Source organism: Lepus europaeus, chromosome 9 (genome assembly GCF_033115175.1).
Source record: "Lepus europaeus isolate LE1 chromosome 9, mLepTim1.pri, whole genome shotgun sequence".
In the NCBI taxonomy this organism is placed as follows: domain Eukaryota; kingdom Metazoa; phylum Chordata; class Mammalia; order Lagomorpha; family Leporidae; genus Lepus; species Lepus europaeus.
This window is the reverse complement of record NC_084835.1, coordinates 101,072,672-101,087,132: the sequence shown is the minus strand read 5'-3', so window position 1 is coordinate 101,087,132 and position 14,461 is coordinate 101,072,672. Positions and strand designations below refer to the sequence as shown.

Below are 14,461 nucleotides of genomic sequence, written 5' to 3'. Positions count from 1 at the left end.
CAGGATACTTCTAAAGGGGACAATGCTAACTCCCTGCTTAAACTCCAAACTTAGAGGTTTTCTGGCTGACTTAGAATACTACAATTGTTTCCCCACAGGGTTTCTCTAGAACTTACTTTTTTTCAACCCCCTTGCACATCATTGCATTTTTCTCATCAACTTCCATCTTCTAGGTGTATATTTTTCTGCCTTGTCCACCTGGCCATTGCAGCATTATGGTTTATTGCTCCTACAGTGGAGAGCTCATTGCAAGCACACAGCACTCACTTAGGACTTAGCAGCATTCCTCTATGACTGCTTGGATGTATAATGTATATTTGACTTATTATTGATATTTGAGAAAAAAGTCAAAGCAGGAAAGTGAGGTAATGAAACTTGCCAAGTTTGGGGAAGAGAATTGTCATTACCTAAACCCACTTGACAGAGCATGCCTGTGTTGTGGTTTCCAACAAACTCTTTCTCTCACCTTCCTGCTTTGAGATCCCCAAACTGCCTCTTGTGTACATTCGAGACTACCAGGTAGGCATTAGCCATAACTGTCTAAAACTTAACTGCCACTGAAGGGCGTAATGTTATTTAAACAGAAGATGATCTGTGGAAGAGACAATAGAAAGCTAAAAGAATTAGGAGAGGGTATACTGGCTACAGTCAAGAAGGACTTGATTGGCAGATAGTCAGGAAGCTTGTTATGGTCTGAATATTCATGATCCCCATCTCCACCCCAAGGCACACAGAAAATTCATATGTTGAAATCAAATCCCCTATTGCAGTGGGATTAAGAGGTGGGGGTTTTAAGAGACAATTGTTTATAAATTACCCAATCCAAAATATTTATTAAAACAGCTAAAACAGACTAAGAAAAAGATCAGATGTCACACACACCCTCTTTGAGGCAAACGCATATATTAGATTATCATAGCCTAAAAGAGGCAACTTACCCCCTGTATTTTAATTTCACATCCAACAAACAAATTTTATATCACATATTTCACTTCCTTCTTGGACTTTTTAATATGAGAGTACCCAGAAATTTCTCATAAAAACCTCATAAAATGATTAAATAAATAATGGCATTATTTTGTAAAATAGAGCATTGTACAGCAACAAAATAAATGAGAACTGTTTGTAAACGTGTGGATAAGTCTTAAAAATAAATGTAAAAATGAAAATGAGTCATAGTATTTAGAGCAAGATACCATTTCTATAAATTGACAAGCATATAAAATGATATGAAACTCTCCAGGGATATATGCACCTACATTATCCAACATCAAGTTTGGGAAACTGTTTCAATCATAGTGAAGAACAGACAATGAGAAGAAGCAGGTGATAATGAAAACACATATAAGAGCTTGCATTTATACATTAGGTTTGTAGTATCTTAACTTTGGTAGTGGGTATACAAGTGTTAATCTTTCCATTTTAAATGTGAAAAATTTTTCACAAATCAAACCAAGCATTAGCAACACTTTTTTTTTAAGGCCTATAAAATATGTGTATGTGCATTAGTCCTAGTGGAATTTAACTAGTATGAATTAATCTTTCCAAAGTTCATGTTTCAGCAAAACTGAGGGCAAGATGCTGAGAACTAGTCTCTTTTCTTGAAGTTCTAGGCGTTCACCCCATCTGATCATCCCCAAAGCCAACAGACACATGGGCATGCTCCCGTGGGCTGAGCAGCAATAATGCCTTCTTTTGACAACATGAAGGAAATTTAGCAGCAACAAGCCAGAGGATTTAGAACTTTGGAGAACCAATGTACTCTTCAGGTAAGAAGTGTTCACTAACTTTAACTTGCGAATTTGAGTGCCTTTCAGTTTAATCAATCTTAGGTATAATTTCTTTCTATTAAAATTAGACTTTTATAAACATTTTAAATATATTAAAACCATTTACAATGTAAGGTATTTAGCATCCCTGTATCATTTTATAAGATGCCCTTTGCATCTGTTACCTTTCATGGGCATCATCTCCCAGTGGAATGTGTTAGAGGTTTGTAGTGACTTCATGTTTCTACAATAGCAGTAAAACCCTCAGTTGAAGGTTCTTCACACTTACATTCAATAGAAAATTGGTCTCAGACATTCTAGAATTACTGACTTGATTAATATAATCAATCAAATAGAACTTGATTTATATACTTACCATTGAGAGTGCTCCTATCAATCAAATTAGTATCTACTGGCCAATAACCCCCATCTCCATGACGACCTGTTTAATGGAAAAGCATGTTGGAATATTAGTGGCTATATACCAGGACAGCACAAATGAAACAATACAGACAAAAAACGAGTATTTTAAACTACACAATTACTGAACAAGATTCTTGTGACCACTTCCAAGAAAGATGAACAGTATTAACACCATTATACCACTGAGAAAAATGTTACTTTTTGAGGAAGAGAAAAATCCATGATAAAAATAGATTCCCTTAAATGTATATAACTCAGCTTCTTTCTGATAAGTCACCTCCTCCTCATTTTCTCAATGTTCTTATTAAAGGATCAAAAAAGGTACAAAATGTGCTATTCAGAAGACAACAGAGCTCATGGATCCAGCCTCTGCTGATATCCATCTGCCATGACTTAGCAGGGAGTCATCACTATTGTCCTTTAAGAGGATAGTGCCTTCTTCACACAGCTGGGCTTTGAATATTCCTTTTTAATATGCCAAGCAAGATACCTGGAGAATGAGGTACAAAATTGGCAATAAGTAATAGGGGGCAAATCCTAACATGCAAGGTTTAAGTATTTTTAATAGATACATGGTGAGGGGCTGGCAGGTGAAGTTGCTGCCTGCATCACACATGGGTGCTGATGCATATCCAGCTGCTCCTTTGCCTATCCAGCTCCCTGCTCATGGGCTGAGGAAAGCACTGGAAGACGGCCCAAGTGCCTGGGCCCCTGTCACCCACATGGGCGACCTGAATGAAGTTCTTGGCTTCCGCCTGGTCCAGCCCTAACTTTTGTGGCTAACTGGGGAGTGAACAAGGGGATAAAAGATTCTCTCTCTCACTCATTCAAATAAATAAATAAATAATATTTCAAAATAAATTAATATTTTTTTAAAATTCAAGGTGAAAGAAAGAAGGCTGTTTTAGAATTTCGTGATTGGAAAAACTTGTCTCCCTTAGGTGATTAGCAGTTGAACCAGGAATTAACCAGAAATAATTATGCTATTATCCAAAATTTAATGAATGGTGTTTTACCAGAGGTAACCCTTTTTTCTAGTGAAGCATTTGTAGGACAGTAATTATTTCATTAGATTTTGATTTCTTTAATCTCTAGGTAGATCACTTATAGAGAAACAGGAAGGTTAAATCTTTGTGAAAATACCTATCAGAATACAAGCATTCTCCATTCTCCCTTTTCCTTGCCTAAAGGAATTATTTATGAAATAATTAATATCAGTGGATGATGTAGACAAAGTCAACTGGAGCAGGCAGGTACAATAACATAGGTTGGTTTCTCACATTTATCGATTTTAGTTTTGTTATCTTTATGACTGGTAAGTCCTGGTCTTGTGACATTGCTTTACATACCAAACACTTCTCTAACTAAAGCTTTTCAAAAATCTCATTTTATTAGCCAAAAGATTATGATGAAACAACGTAGAATTCTATCCTATTTTTAAAAATTATTTTGATATCAAATCAGAGCTTATGTTGGGATGGATATCAATCTTCCATCAAGCACAGCAAGAAATAAATCTGATGTGTTTTCAGTATAAATGGGCACATTCAAATATCGCTGGGCTAATAATAACTATGAGAAATGAGGAAAGAAGAGTTAGGATGGTGCATCTGAGGTGTGTGTGTTTTGGAGGTGAAAGGTCATTAAGAGAAGCAATTGAGAGTATCAGAAATTGTTAAATTCTGGTATTCTGACTAAATTTGGGCTAGTCTAACACTTTTGCAAATACCCTGCTTATGTAACTCTGACACATTTCTAGTTTCAATGAGCAGAGGATAAGCCTTGCCCATGGGACACAGTGAGATCAATGTTGGAAGAAATGAAGTGAGACAGAAGTTCTATATGAATATTAAGATGACTTTTCTAGCAACTATAAGCAGCTTGATTGCAAAGCAGTCAGCCAAAAGATATGCTAACAACCCCATCACTTAGGCCAGTAAAAGCAATAAATGATTCCTGTTGGGAGTAATCCTGTATTGGCTGGAAATTAGGTACATAGCCTGTGGAGGATTTTCCTTTCCCTCTAGCATCCTGACAAATGTCTTTTTAATGAAGTTTCCAGCTCTCCCTGCATGTTTGTGGGAGTGTGCAAAAACAAGCCCAAAAGCACATCCATATATTACTTAGACATAAAGCTCTATGGGTATAGTATCTTTTAGATTTAGCAAGGCTATTGATTATATTGCACATTTCAATAGACAGAAGAAAATCAGATGTCATACAGGTCAGAGCTCTAAGATGAAGGAACCCTGGAAATGCATCTGAGTAAGATGGGACAGTTTATCACGTGGGCTTTCTATCCACAAAATGCAGTGTATTGACATGGGTTAACTTTATGTTGGTTACAATTACACTAATATCACAAAAGAAAGTTAAGTAACTCTTAACAAACCCAACGCAAAGTACTTTAACAAAACTAGATATCATCAGCAAGCAAGATTGGATTTATGGTAATGTAGAATTCTTGTACCAGTTCTTCAGGGAAACTAAACCCATTTCTGGGGTATTGATGAGCCTGGATGTCTTGATCTAAAGAAACAGGAATCAAATTGTAATTTTGTATGCTGCTAAGCCTCTATTCTTTGAAAAATACTTTTAAATTTTAGGGAGACTTCTTATATAGGAAAATAATAAGTCATAAGCATGATGATAATTAAAAGATTCTCCCACTGCTATAGGGCAAGTACCATGAAATTACCAAATGAGACACTGGCGACTGAAGCAGAAAGGGTACTGGGTGTTACTGCTTGGACTACCTAAGCATTTTTAAGGACTTATTGCTAGAGAGTAAATATTGTATGTTTTTAGGTAACTTTGATAACTTCATAAGCTTTGATAGAAGACTAATTAGAGTTTGGAAGATGGTTGGAATAAAAATTAGTTAATGCAAAAGAATATAAACTATTGCTTAATCCCAAAGATCTTAATTTCATTAATGGAGCATAACCTTGGTAATAATTCATTCTAATTTATTAAACAGGCCTAGCTCCTCAGGGAAGGGATCATATGAAAATATGTATTAGGTATGGACCCTGCTATGACAGAGTTGAATCACTGTATTCAGATCTTTTATAAGCATACCCATGGAAAATATTAGCTAGCTATGGATGGTTCTTACTCTGACTTTAAAGATTTAAGAACAAACCATCCATTATTATAAATCAATATCAGATTTAAGTTAAAATATTTTTAATTATCTAGTAATAAAAAGAATATATATCATATGTTCCCCAATATAATTATCCTAAAAAAGTCTTGAATCTTTTATGTACTGTATTAAATATGTAGAAAATTCCAGGGGCTGGCGTTGTGACATAGCAGATAAAGCCACTGCCTGCAGCGCTGGCATTCCATGTGGGTGCTGGTTCAAGTCCCGGGTACTCCACTTCCAATCCAGCCCTCTGTTATGGCCTGGGATAGCAGTGGAGGATGTCCCAAGTCCTTGGGCCCCTGTACTCACATGGTATGGGGACTCCTGGCTCCTGGCTTTGGATTGGTGCAGTTCCGACCATTTTGGCCATGTGGGGAGTGAACCAGTGGAATGGAAGACCTCTTTCTGTGTTTCTACCTCTCTCTGTAACTATGTCTTTCAAATAAATAAAATAAGTCTTAAAAAAGGTAAAACCTATGTGGTCTACTTAAGTAGGCAAAGCTGAAGCCAGGAGCCAGGGGCTTCAATTTGGTCTCCCATGCAGGTACAGAAGCCCAAGTACTTGGGCCATCTTTTGGTGCTTTCCCAGGAGGGAGCTGGATCAAAAGTAGAGTAACTTGGACACAAAGCAGTGCCCATATGGGATGCCAGGTAGTGGCTAAAACAGCTACATCACAATGCTGGCCCCTGATCTGTTTCTTTATCTCTATCAAAGTGACACCTGTGCTGTGTTCTCTGTGTATGGTCATGTAAGGTGCTTTGGTGCTTTTGGTGGTAGTGATGATGATGATGATGGTGATGATTTTACGAATAGTGAATAAATCAATAACTTAAAGAAGGAATGGGGGTTGGGGAAGTAGAAATTAGAATACTTCGGGGAGTTGATCCTAGTGTGAGAAAGAGGCCCATGAGTGAAACGAGAGATGTTGGCTACATTCTCAATGGGACCCAAAACAAAATGGAAGGGAAAGGACATTGCTTGTTTCCTTTGGAAGCACACAGAGTCCTGGACCTGAAGGTGCTGCTCCAGAATAGACAGAGCGCAGGTGGACACACAAGGCTAAGGACACTCTTCCAAGTTGACTGGTACTGAGTCCCCATTCCTATTCTTGTCCTGGGTCAGCATTTCCTCCCTCTGCCCCACACTTTCACTTCCTTTCCCTAAACAGAAATGATCAGTATCAAAGACCAAGAGTGAATAAGTTTTAAAGGACTCTGGATCTGGGGAAACATGCAGGTCTTCAGTGTCCAGTGTAGACAGTGGGCATTTGGTATGTAGAAAAGTAAAAAAGCCCAAGAACTATCAAAACAGAGGAGAGAAACAGGAAAACCCTTATCACCAATTTCTCCCTCTGCTGCTGTGCACTACCCTGCAAATTGCTACCCAAGGTGTCCCCTGAACCCAACTTGAATTACTCATTATTTGCTCTCCTTCTTGCTTTCCCATACCAGTATTTCTCCAAACAGGAGATGATCTAAACTTTCCCCATGAAGTCATTTGTATAATTCAATTTCTATTCTTATATTTAAAATCCACCTCTAGGATTTAAGAAGTCTTTTCTACCTCAGCCCACTGTGGTATGTCCATATATAGATAGTACCACTTCATCTGGCATTTCATAACCTTCATGTCAGGCTGAGTGTAATATCCTGTCCTATCTGTACTGCAAGCTTCTTAACAATGGACTCATGGGGGCTGGCACCATGGCGTGGTTGTGTAGTGCTGCCAAATAAGTCAAATCAGAGATGAAAAAGAAAATTTAACAAAAGATACCACAGAAGTAAAAGAATCATAAGGAATTACTACAAAGAGATACATGCCAACAAACTTGGAAACCAAGAAGAAATGGATAGATTCCTAGACACATACGATCAACCTGAATTCAGTCAGGAAGGTATAGAGGACCTAAACAGACAAATAAACGAGATGATACTGAATCAGTAATAAAGAACCTCCCAACAAAGAAAAGCCCAGTACCAGATGGCTTCCCTGCTGAATTGTACCAGACATTTAAATAAGAACTAACTCCAGTTCTTCTCAAGCTATTCAAAACAATTAGAAGGGAGGGAATCCTCCCAAACTCCTTCTATGAAGCCAGAATCATCTTTAATTCCTAAATCAGAAAATGATACAAAAGAGAAAGAGAACTATAGACCAACATCTCTAAGGAACAAAATGTTAGCTAATGATATCCTACAACACATCAGAAACATCATTCACCCAGACCAAGTGGGATTTATCCCTGGTATACAGGGATGGTTCAACATTTGCAAATCAATAAATGTGACACATCATATTAAAAAACTAAGGAATAGCCAGAGTCGCCGGAGCTCAATAGGCTAATCCTCCACCTGCGGCGCTGGCACACAGGGTTCTAGTCCTGGTCGGGGCACCAGATTCTATCCCGGTTGCTCCTCTTCCAGTCCAGCTCTCTGCCATGGCCCAGGAGTGCAGTGGAGGATGGCCCAAGTGCTTGGGCCCTGCACCCGCATGGGAGACCAGGAGAAACACCTGGCTCCTGGTTTCGGATCAGTGCAGTGCGCCAGCCGTAGCGCACCAGCTGCAGTGGCCATTGAGGGGTGAACCAACAGAAAAAGGAAGACCTTTCTCTCTCTCTCTCTCTCTCTCTCTCTCTCTGTCCACTCTGCCTGTCAAAAAATAAAAAATAAAATAAAAAAAACTAAGGCACAAAAAACCATAAGATTCTATCAATAGTTGCAGAGAAATATTTGATAAAATACAACACACTTTCATGATGAAAACTTTATAGAAGGAACATTCCTCAAAATAATCAAGGCAATTTATGACAAACCCACACCCAGCATCCTATTGAATGTGGAAAAGCTGGAAGCATTCCCTCTAAGATCTTGAACCAGATAAGAATGCCCACTCTCACCATTGTTTTTTTTTTATTATTTATTTGTCAGATAGAGTTAGACAGTATGAGAGAGACACAGAGAGAAAGGTCTTCCTTCCATTAGTTTACCCCCAAATGGCTGCCACGGCTGGAGCTACGCTGGTCCAAAGCCAGGAGCCAGGTGCTTCCTCCTGGTCTCCTATGCGGGTGCAGGGCCCAAGCATTTGGGTCATCCTCCACTGCCTTCCAGGGCCACTGCAGAGAGCTGGACTGGAAGAGGAGCAACCGGGACTAGAACCCGGTGCCCATATGGGATGCTGGTTCCACAGGGGGAGGATTAACCAAGTGAGCCACGGCGCCAGCCCCAACACCATTGTAATTTAATATAGTCCTGGAAGTTTTTGGCAGAGCCATTAGCCAAGAAAAATAAATTAAATGGATAAAAATTGCAAAAGAGGAAGTCAAAGTATCCCTATTCATAGATGATATGATTCTATATAAAGGGGATCCAGAAGACTACACTAAGAGACCATTGCAATTCATAGACATTTTAAGTGACAGGATAGGAAATCAACACACAAAAATCAATAGCCTTTGTTTACACAGACAATATCATGCTTGAGAAAGACATTTTAAGATCAGTCCCAAATACAATAGCTCCAAAAAGAATTAAATATCTTGGAATAAATTAACAAAGGATTTCAAAGATCTCTACAATGAAAATTACAAAACACTAAAAACCAGAATAAGATATGAAAAAAATGAAAAAATTCCATGTTCATGGATTGGAAGAATCAACATCATCAAAATGTCTACACTATCAAAAGGAATTTACAGATTCAATGTGATCCCAATCAAATACCAATGACATTCTTCACAGATCTAAAAAAAAAAAAAAAAGATGCTAAAATTCACATGGAAAACACAGGATACCCTGAAGAGCTAAAGCAATCTTATACAACAAAAACAAAACTGGAGGCATCACAATACCTGATTTCAAGATATACCATGTGACAGTTATAATCAAAACAGTCTGGTACTGACATAAAACCAGACTTGTAGGCCAATGGAACTGAATGCAAACTCCAGAAATCAATTAATGCAACTATAACCAACTTATCTTTGACAAAAGATCTAAAATAATTCCCTGGAGCAAGGATAGTCTTTAATGAATGATGCTTTGAAAATTGAATCTCCACATGCAAAAGTTTGAAACTAGACCCATACCTAACATCTTACACAAAAATCCACTCAAAATGGATCAATGACCTAAATCAATGACCCAATACCATCAAATTACTAGAGAACATTGGGGAAACTCTGAAAGACATTAGCATAGGCAAACACTTCTTGGAAAAGACTCCAGAATCACATGTATTCAAAGCCAAAATTGACCAATGGAATTACATCAAGCTGAGAATCTTCTGCACCCAAAAGAAAAAGTCAGTAAAGTGAAGAGGTAATTGACAGAATGAGAGAAAATATTTGCAAACTATGCAACTATTAAAGAGTTAACATCCAAAATCTATAAAGAGCTTAAGAAATTCAACAACAACAAAACAAATAATCAGTTAAGAAATGGGCAAAGGACTTGAACAGGCGTTTTTCAAAAGAGGAAATTCAAACGGCCAACAACAACTTGAGAAAATGCTCAGGATCACTAGCCAGGGAAATGCAAATAAAAACCACGATGTGGTATCATCTCACTTCAGTTAGAATGGCTCTCATACAAAAATCAACAAACAACAAATACTTTTGAGGATGTGGGGAAAAATGTACCCTGGTCTACAGTTTGGTAGAAACACAAACTGGTACAGCTACTGTGGAAGACAGTATGGAGATACCTCAGCAATCTGCCTATAGACCTATGATATGACCTAGCCATCTCACTCCTGGGTATTTACCCAAGGGAAATGAAATAAGCATATGAAAGAGTTATCTGAACTCCCAAGATCATTGCAGCATAATTCCCAACAGCTAAGGTATAGAATCAACCCAGATGTCCATCATCTATTTTTGGATAAAGAAATTAGTGTATATATACTATGGATTACTACTCAGCTGTAAAAAAATTTAAATCCTGTCTTTTGCAACAAGAGGACACAACTGGAAATCATTATACTTAGTCTCTAAAAGACTGATACAATATGTTTTCCCTGATCCAAGGTAACTAATCAAGTATACCTGAAATGTAATGTATTGGAGCGAGAAAGAAATTTTGAGATGATTGTTTATAGTCCTTGTGTCTTTCAATGAGGAACATTTTTTTTCTTCTTCAAAACATTTGCTAAACTCTTTTATTTAGTGTAGGGTTAACTATATGATCATTAAATAAACTGAAAATAGATCTTTGTAAAAAATCAAGAGTTGGTATATCAGAGGGAGGAGGAGGAAGAGTTGGAGCATGGGTAGGAGGGAGGGTGGCAGGGGAAATGTCACTTAGTTCCTAAAACTGTGTATATGAAATACATGAAACTCATATAACTTAAATTTTTAAAAAAGCGGAGCAGAATTCATTACTTGTGATTTTTTTCTCCTATCTGTACTCAGAATTATAAGAGGATGATGAAATTCATGTCTATACCATTTTTTTCCTTTCAAAAAAAATAAACAGAAAAAGGATGGTGGTCAATTAAAGTATGCAAAATGGCAAAATATCAGAATCTCCCACAAAAGTGAACAGCATTTCCTGAATCACAGAAAACTTATTTTCATGTCTACATTTTAGAGGTAATCAGTGAATAGGCTTACTTTTCTGTGTTGGAAGCAAACATTTCTATCTTTTCACCTCTGTCAGGATCAGCGACATATACAGTATGTACATCTATGTACACTATTATTTTGGAGTTCTCTAACTTGTATTTTAATACTAGATAGGTAGTGGCTCCCCTATCTTACTCTGTATTTCCTCATATATTTGTGTATGATTCTATTGAATGCATACTTATCTGGCATTGTACCTCATAAGTTAGAGTCTGGGCAGGGAGGTAGGCATAACAATGTGAGTCCAGCCAGTCATCTGTCTTTGAGGAATCTACAATCTTTCCATGAAGTTGAAAAAATAAATATTAAATCATAAGGCATGGATAATATATTGAGGAGTAAGACAGGTGATATGGACATTTTTGGAACAGATAAACACCAGAAGTAAATAAGTTTTCTTGGAAAATATAGAATTGGGAGAGGGGTCTTAAAGATGAGGACTGGTCTATTGAGAAAGGGAGATGATACCACTAAGACTGAGACAATGGTGCAGGCTACAGCACAGAGCAGTGCACAGTGTGCTCATCCCAAGGCAACTTTGGGATTGCTATGACTACACCTGTGACACAGGTTTAGCAATCTACTGGCCAGGAAGCTAGAACAGAGGAGCTGGGCTCAGTCAGCCAATGTCTTGATGGAAAAGTATTAAGTTCATTCTGCAAGTAACAGGAACCCATCTGTATATTTTGTAAAGAAAATTGATGAGGCAGAGTTCAGGATTGATAGAAGTGGGCCAAAAACAAAGCTAGGAAGACCTTGTATTTGACTAATGCCTACAGCATGCAAATGACATCCTCCTGAGTGGGCCTTACCCAAGAACTCGTGTGTGAAATTTTACTTGATGGCCTGTAAACAAAAATGTCTACCTTACATGGCTGAGAAGATAAAAATTCTACCATGAATCACATCAATTCCTATGAGTACTGATTATATTTTAGCCTTGCAAAGTTACTTATTAAAACATAAAAACTCCTGAGAGGTTGACTTAAGTAGCTACTTGACTGCTTGCCGGGAACATGATAAGCACCTTCACACTCTCTGAAGAGCACAGTACTCATTTTCTGACTCTACTTTTTCACCAGAGTCATAATTTCTAGAATTGCAAAATTTTAGAAAATCACAGGTGAGAATAGCTTTTTCAAGTGGGTGTAGCAAGCAGCTGAATAACAAACTGAGTTGAAACTATACACAATAAGAAGGTCAAAAGAGGTTTTAATTTTCAATTAAACAGCTCCCATCAGAAGGTGTGAAAGGTTTCAATTTTTCAAACAACAGCCTGGCTGCGGTAATCCAAAGCCTGCAAAGTCTGGATTACATTAACTAAATTCCAAGCTTGACTAGACTGCCTTGAAAACCCTATTTCCCTGAAATTGGAAACAATTAACATTCTGTTTATTCATGAGATTAAAACTGCTGAGGTGTAAAATGGCAGGTGTAGTGTTAAGTACTTTGCCTGAATACTCTATTGAGGAAAGACAAAGTCCTTTAAAACAGGTGAACTTACAGTGATGCCAGTTAGCCTCAACTTTCTTGGTAGCAAAGCAGGGGCCAATTAACACACTGCATTTCAGAAATTATGCAGTAGTTAGGAGAGTATAGATTCTAAGATTTATAGGCTGGGTACACATTATGCCCTGGTCACTTATACACAATGAGCCTTTAGGCAAGTTTTAACTTCTCTGTGTCTCATTTTCTACATTTGCAAGGTTTTTGTGAGAATCAGTTGCTCTTGAAAAAGCACTATTTATGCTGTAATGGGTACATGCACAGTGCATGGCAGAGTGGTCAGCACAGAGCAGGAAAGCCATAAATGTGAGGGGTTACACCACAGAAAGACTATGTACCTGGACTTTTGACTCTGATACCAAGCCTAAAACTTGAAAGAAACCAAAAGAAAATTTGGGCAAAAATCATCTTTTTATAGGTGAGAAGGCAAAGAAAAGCCACAAAGGAGGTCCCAGTGGCAGGATCATGCTAGAATTTAATGTATTTGATTCCATCCCCGTGGTCTTTAGAGCATGCACTGCAGATGGGGAAAGCAAGAGCATCGTCAGCCATGACCAACTTACAGGGGAACAATCCCCCAACCCTGAGGAAGGGTGGATTAAAGCAGCAGTCTCCATTTGGCTCAGGAAACTCATAATGCATACCCACCTCTTCTCCAGGCCTACAGTTACTGATCAGCCCATGAAGAATTAAAGAACCCAGGAGAGTGCTTGAATACTAGAAGAGAGTACATTCTTTGTAATTCATCTCAGCAGCGAGACAGATCATTTCATATAGATTCTGTCCCCTTTATGGTATGGAATCATTGCTATAGCACCTACTCTACTGCTCCAGAAGCTCATGTGAAATCCTAAGTATCTGTGATCATATAAGAATGCCAGTTTTCATACATAGATACCTCAATGTGGAGAAAAAATACTCAGGAGTTAAAGAGAGTACAAAGATGCAAAAAACAATCCCTTAAGGTTAAAAGTTGGTCCTACTAGTCACCTTTGCAATGTGGTAATATTATATAGTTCCAGATAATTTAACTGTAACCCCTAAAGAGATTTTCTAAGGTATTCCTTGAAAAGCTCTAAAATGTTAAAATGATTTCAGAAAAAAAATTAAAATTTATTTTTGGAAGAATAGCATCAGTTCAGAAGAGTTAGACACATTTTCGATTTCAATTCTGTTGACAGCTATTTGTGTGACTTCAGGCAAAACATTTACCTTCTGGTTTTTGTCTGAAAGAGTGGGTAGAAAATTAACGAAGGCATGAAAGAATAGCGTAACCCTTTAGTGTGGATGATATGGACTGAACTGTGTCCTCTCTGAGATTATATATTAAAGCTCTAATCCCCAGTATGATTGTGTTTGTATACAAGAACTTCACAGGAGAAAATATGGTTAAATAAAGTTATAAGGGCAGCAGCATTAGTGTCCTTTCGAGAAGAGCCACCATTTGTGCTCTTCTGATCTGTGCCACAGAATGCAGGGAGAAGGAGGCCATCTGCAAGGCAAGAAGAGGGTGCACCCCAGAAACAGTACCTGCGGAACTTTGATCTGAGACTTGCAGCCTCTAGAACTGGGGGAAAATTTTTTTCCATTGTTTAACATACCCAGTATGTGGCATTTTGTACTGGCCACTCAAGCTGACTAAGGCAATGCAACTGGCATCATACCTGGGTTTTCTGAGATAAAGAAGTGTCAGGATTGCATGTTGAGCTTCCCATTAACTAACAAGTCCCCAGATTGAGAGCTGTTTGTGGTATTCTTTAGATACTCTACATCTATTTATCAGAGGTGCATGGGTGGTTGGTCATACATACACAGAACAGGTACTCCTATGTGATGAATGCAGTCGATGATTAAAAACAAGGCTTTTGCAACATGGTCTTATGGGTTTGAATAATGGGCTTTCCAGCTGTGTTTCTATAACTAGTCACTTAAATTCTCTGAGCTTTAGCTTTGTTATTGCTAACAAGAAAATAATAACTTCTCTCTCACAC

The 14,461-nt window shown here is 38.0% G+C and overlaps 1 protein-coding gene across 1 annotated transcript in view; it reads right to left on the bottom strand.

Moving 5' to 3' along the window:
• DCC (DCC netrin 1 receptor) overlaps window positions 1-14,461 on the bottom strand; it is an 824,910-nt gene that overhangs the window by 86,891 nt on the left and 723,558 nt on the right. The window contains exon 25 of the mRNA XM_062200029.1: window positions 2,146-2,211. Coding sequence (XP_062056013.1) covers window positions 2,146-2,211 — 66 coding nt within the window. The remainder of the gene's footprint in view (window positions 1-2,145; window positions 2,212-14,461) is intronic.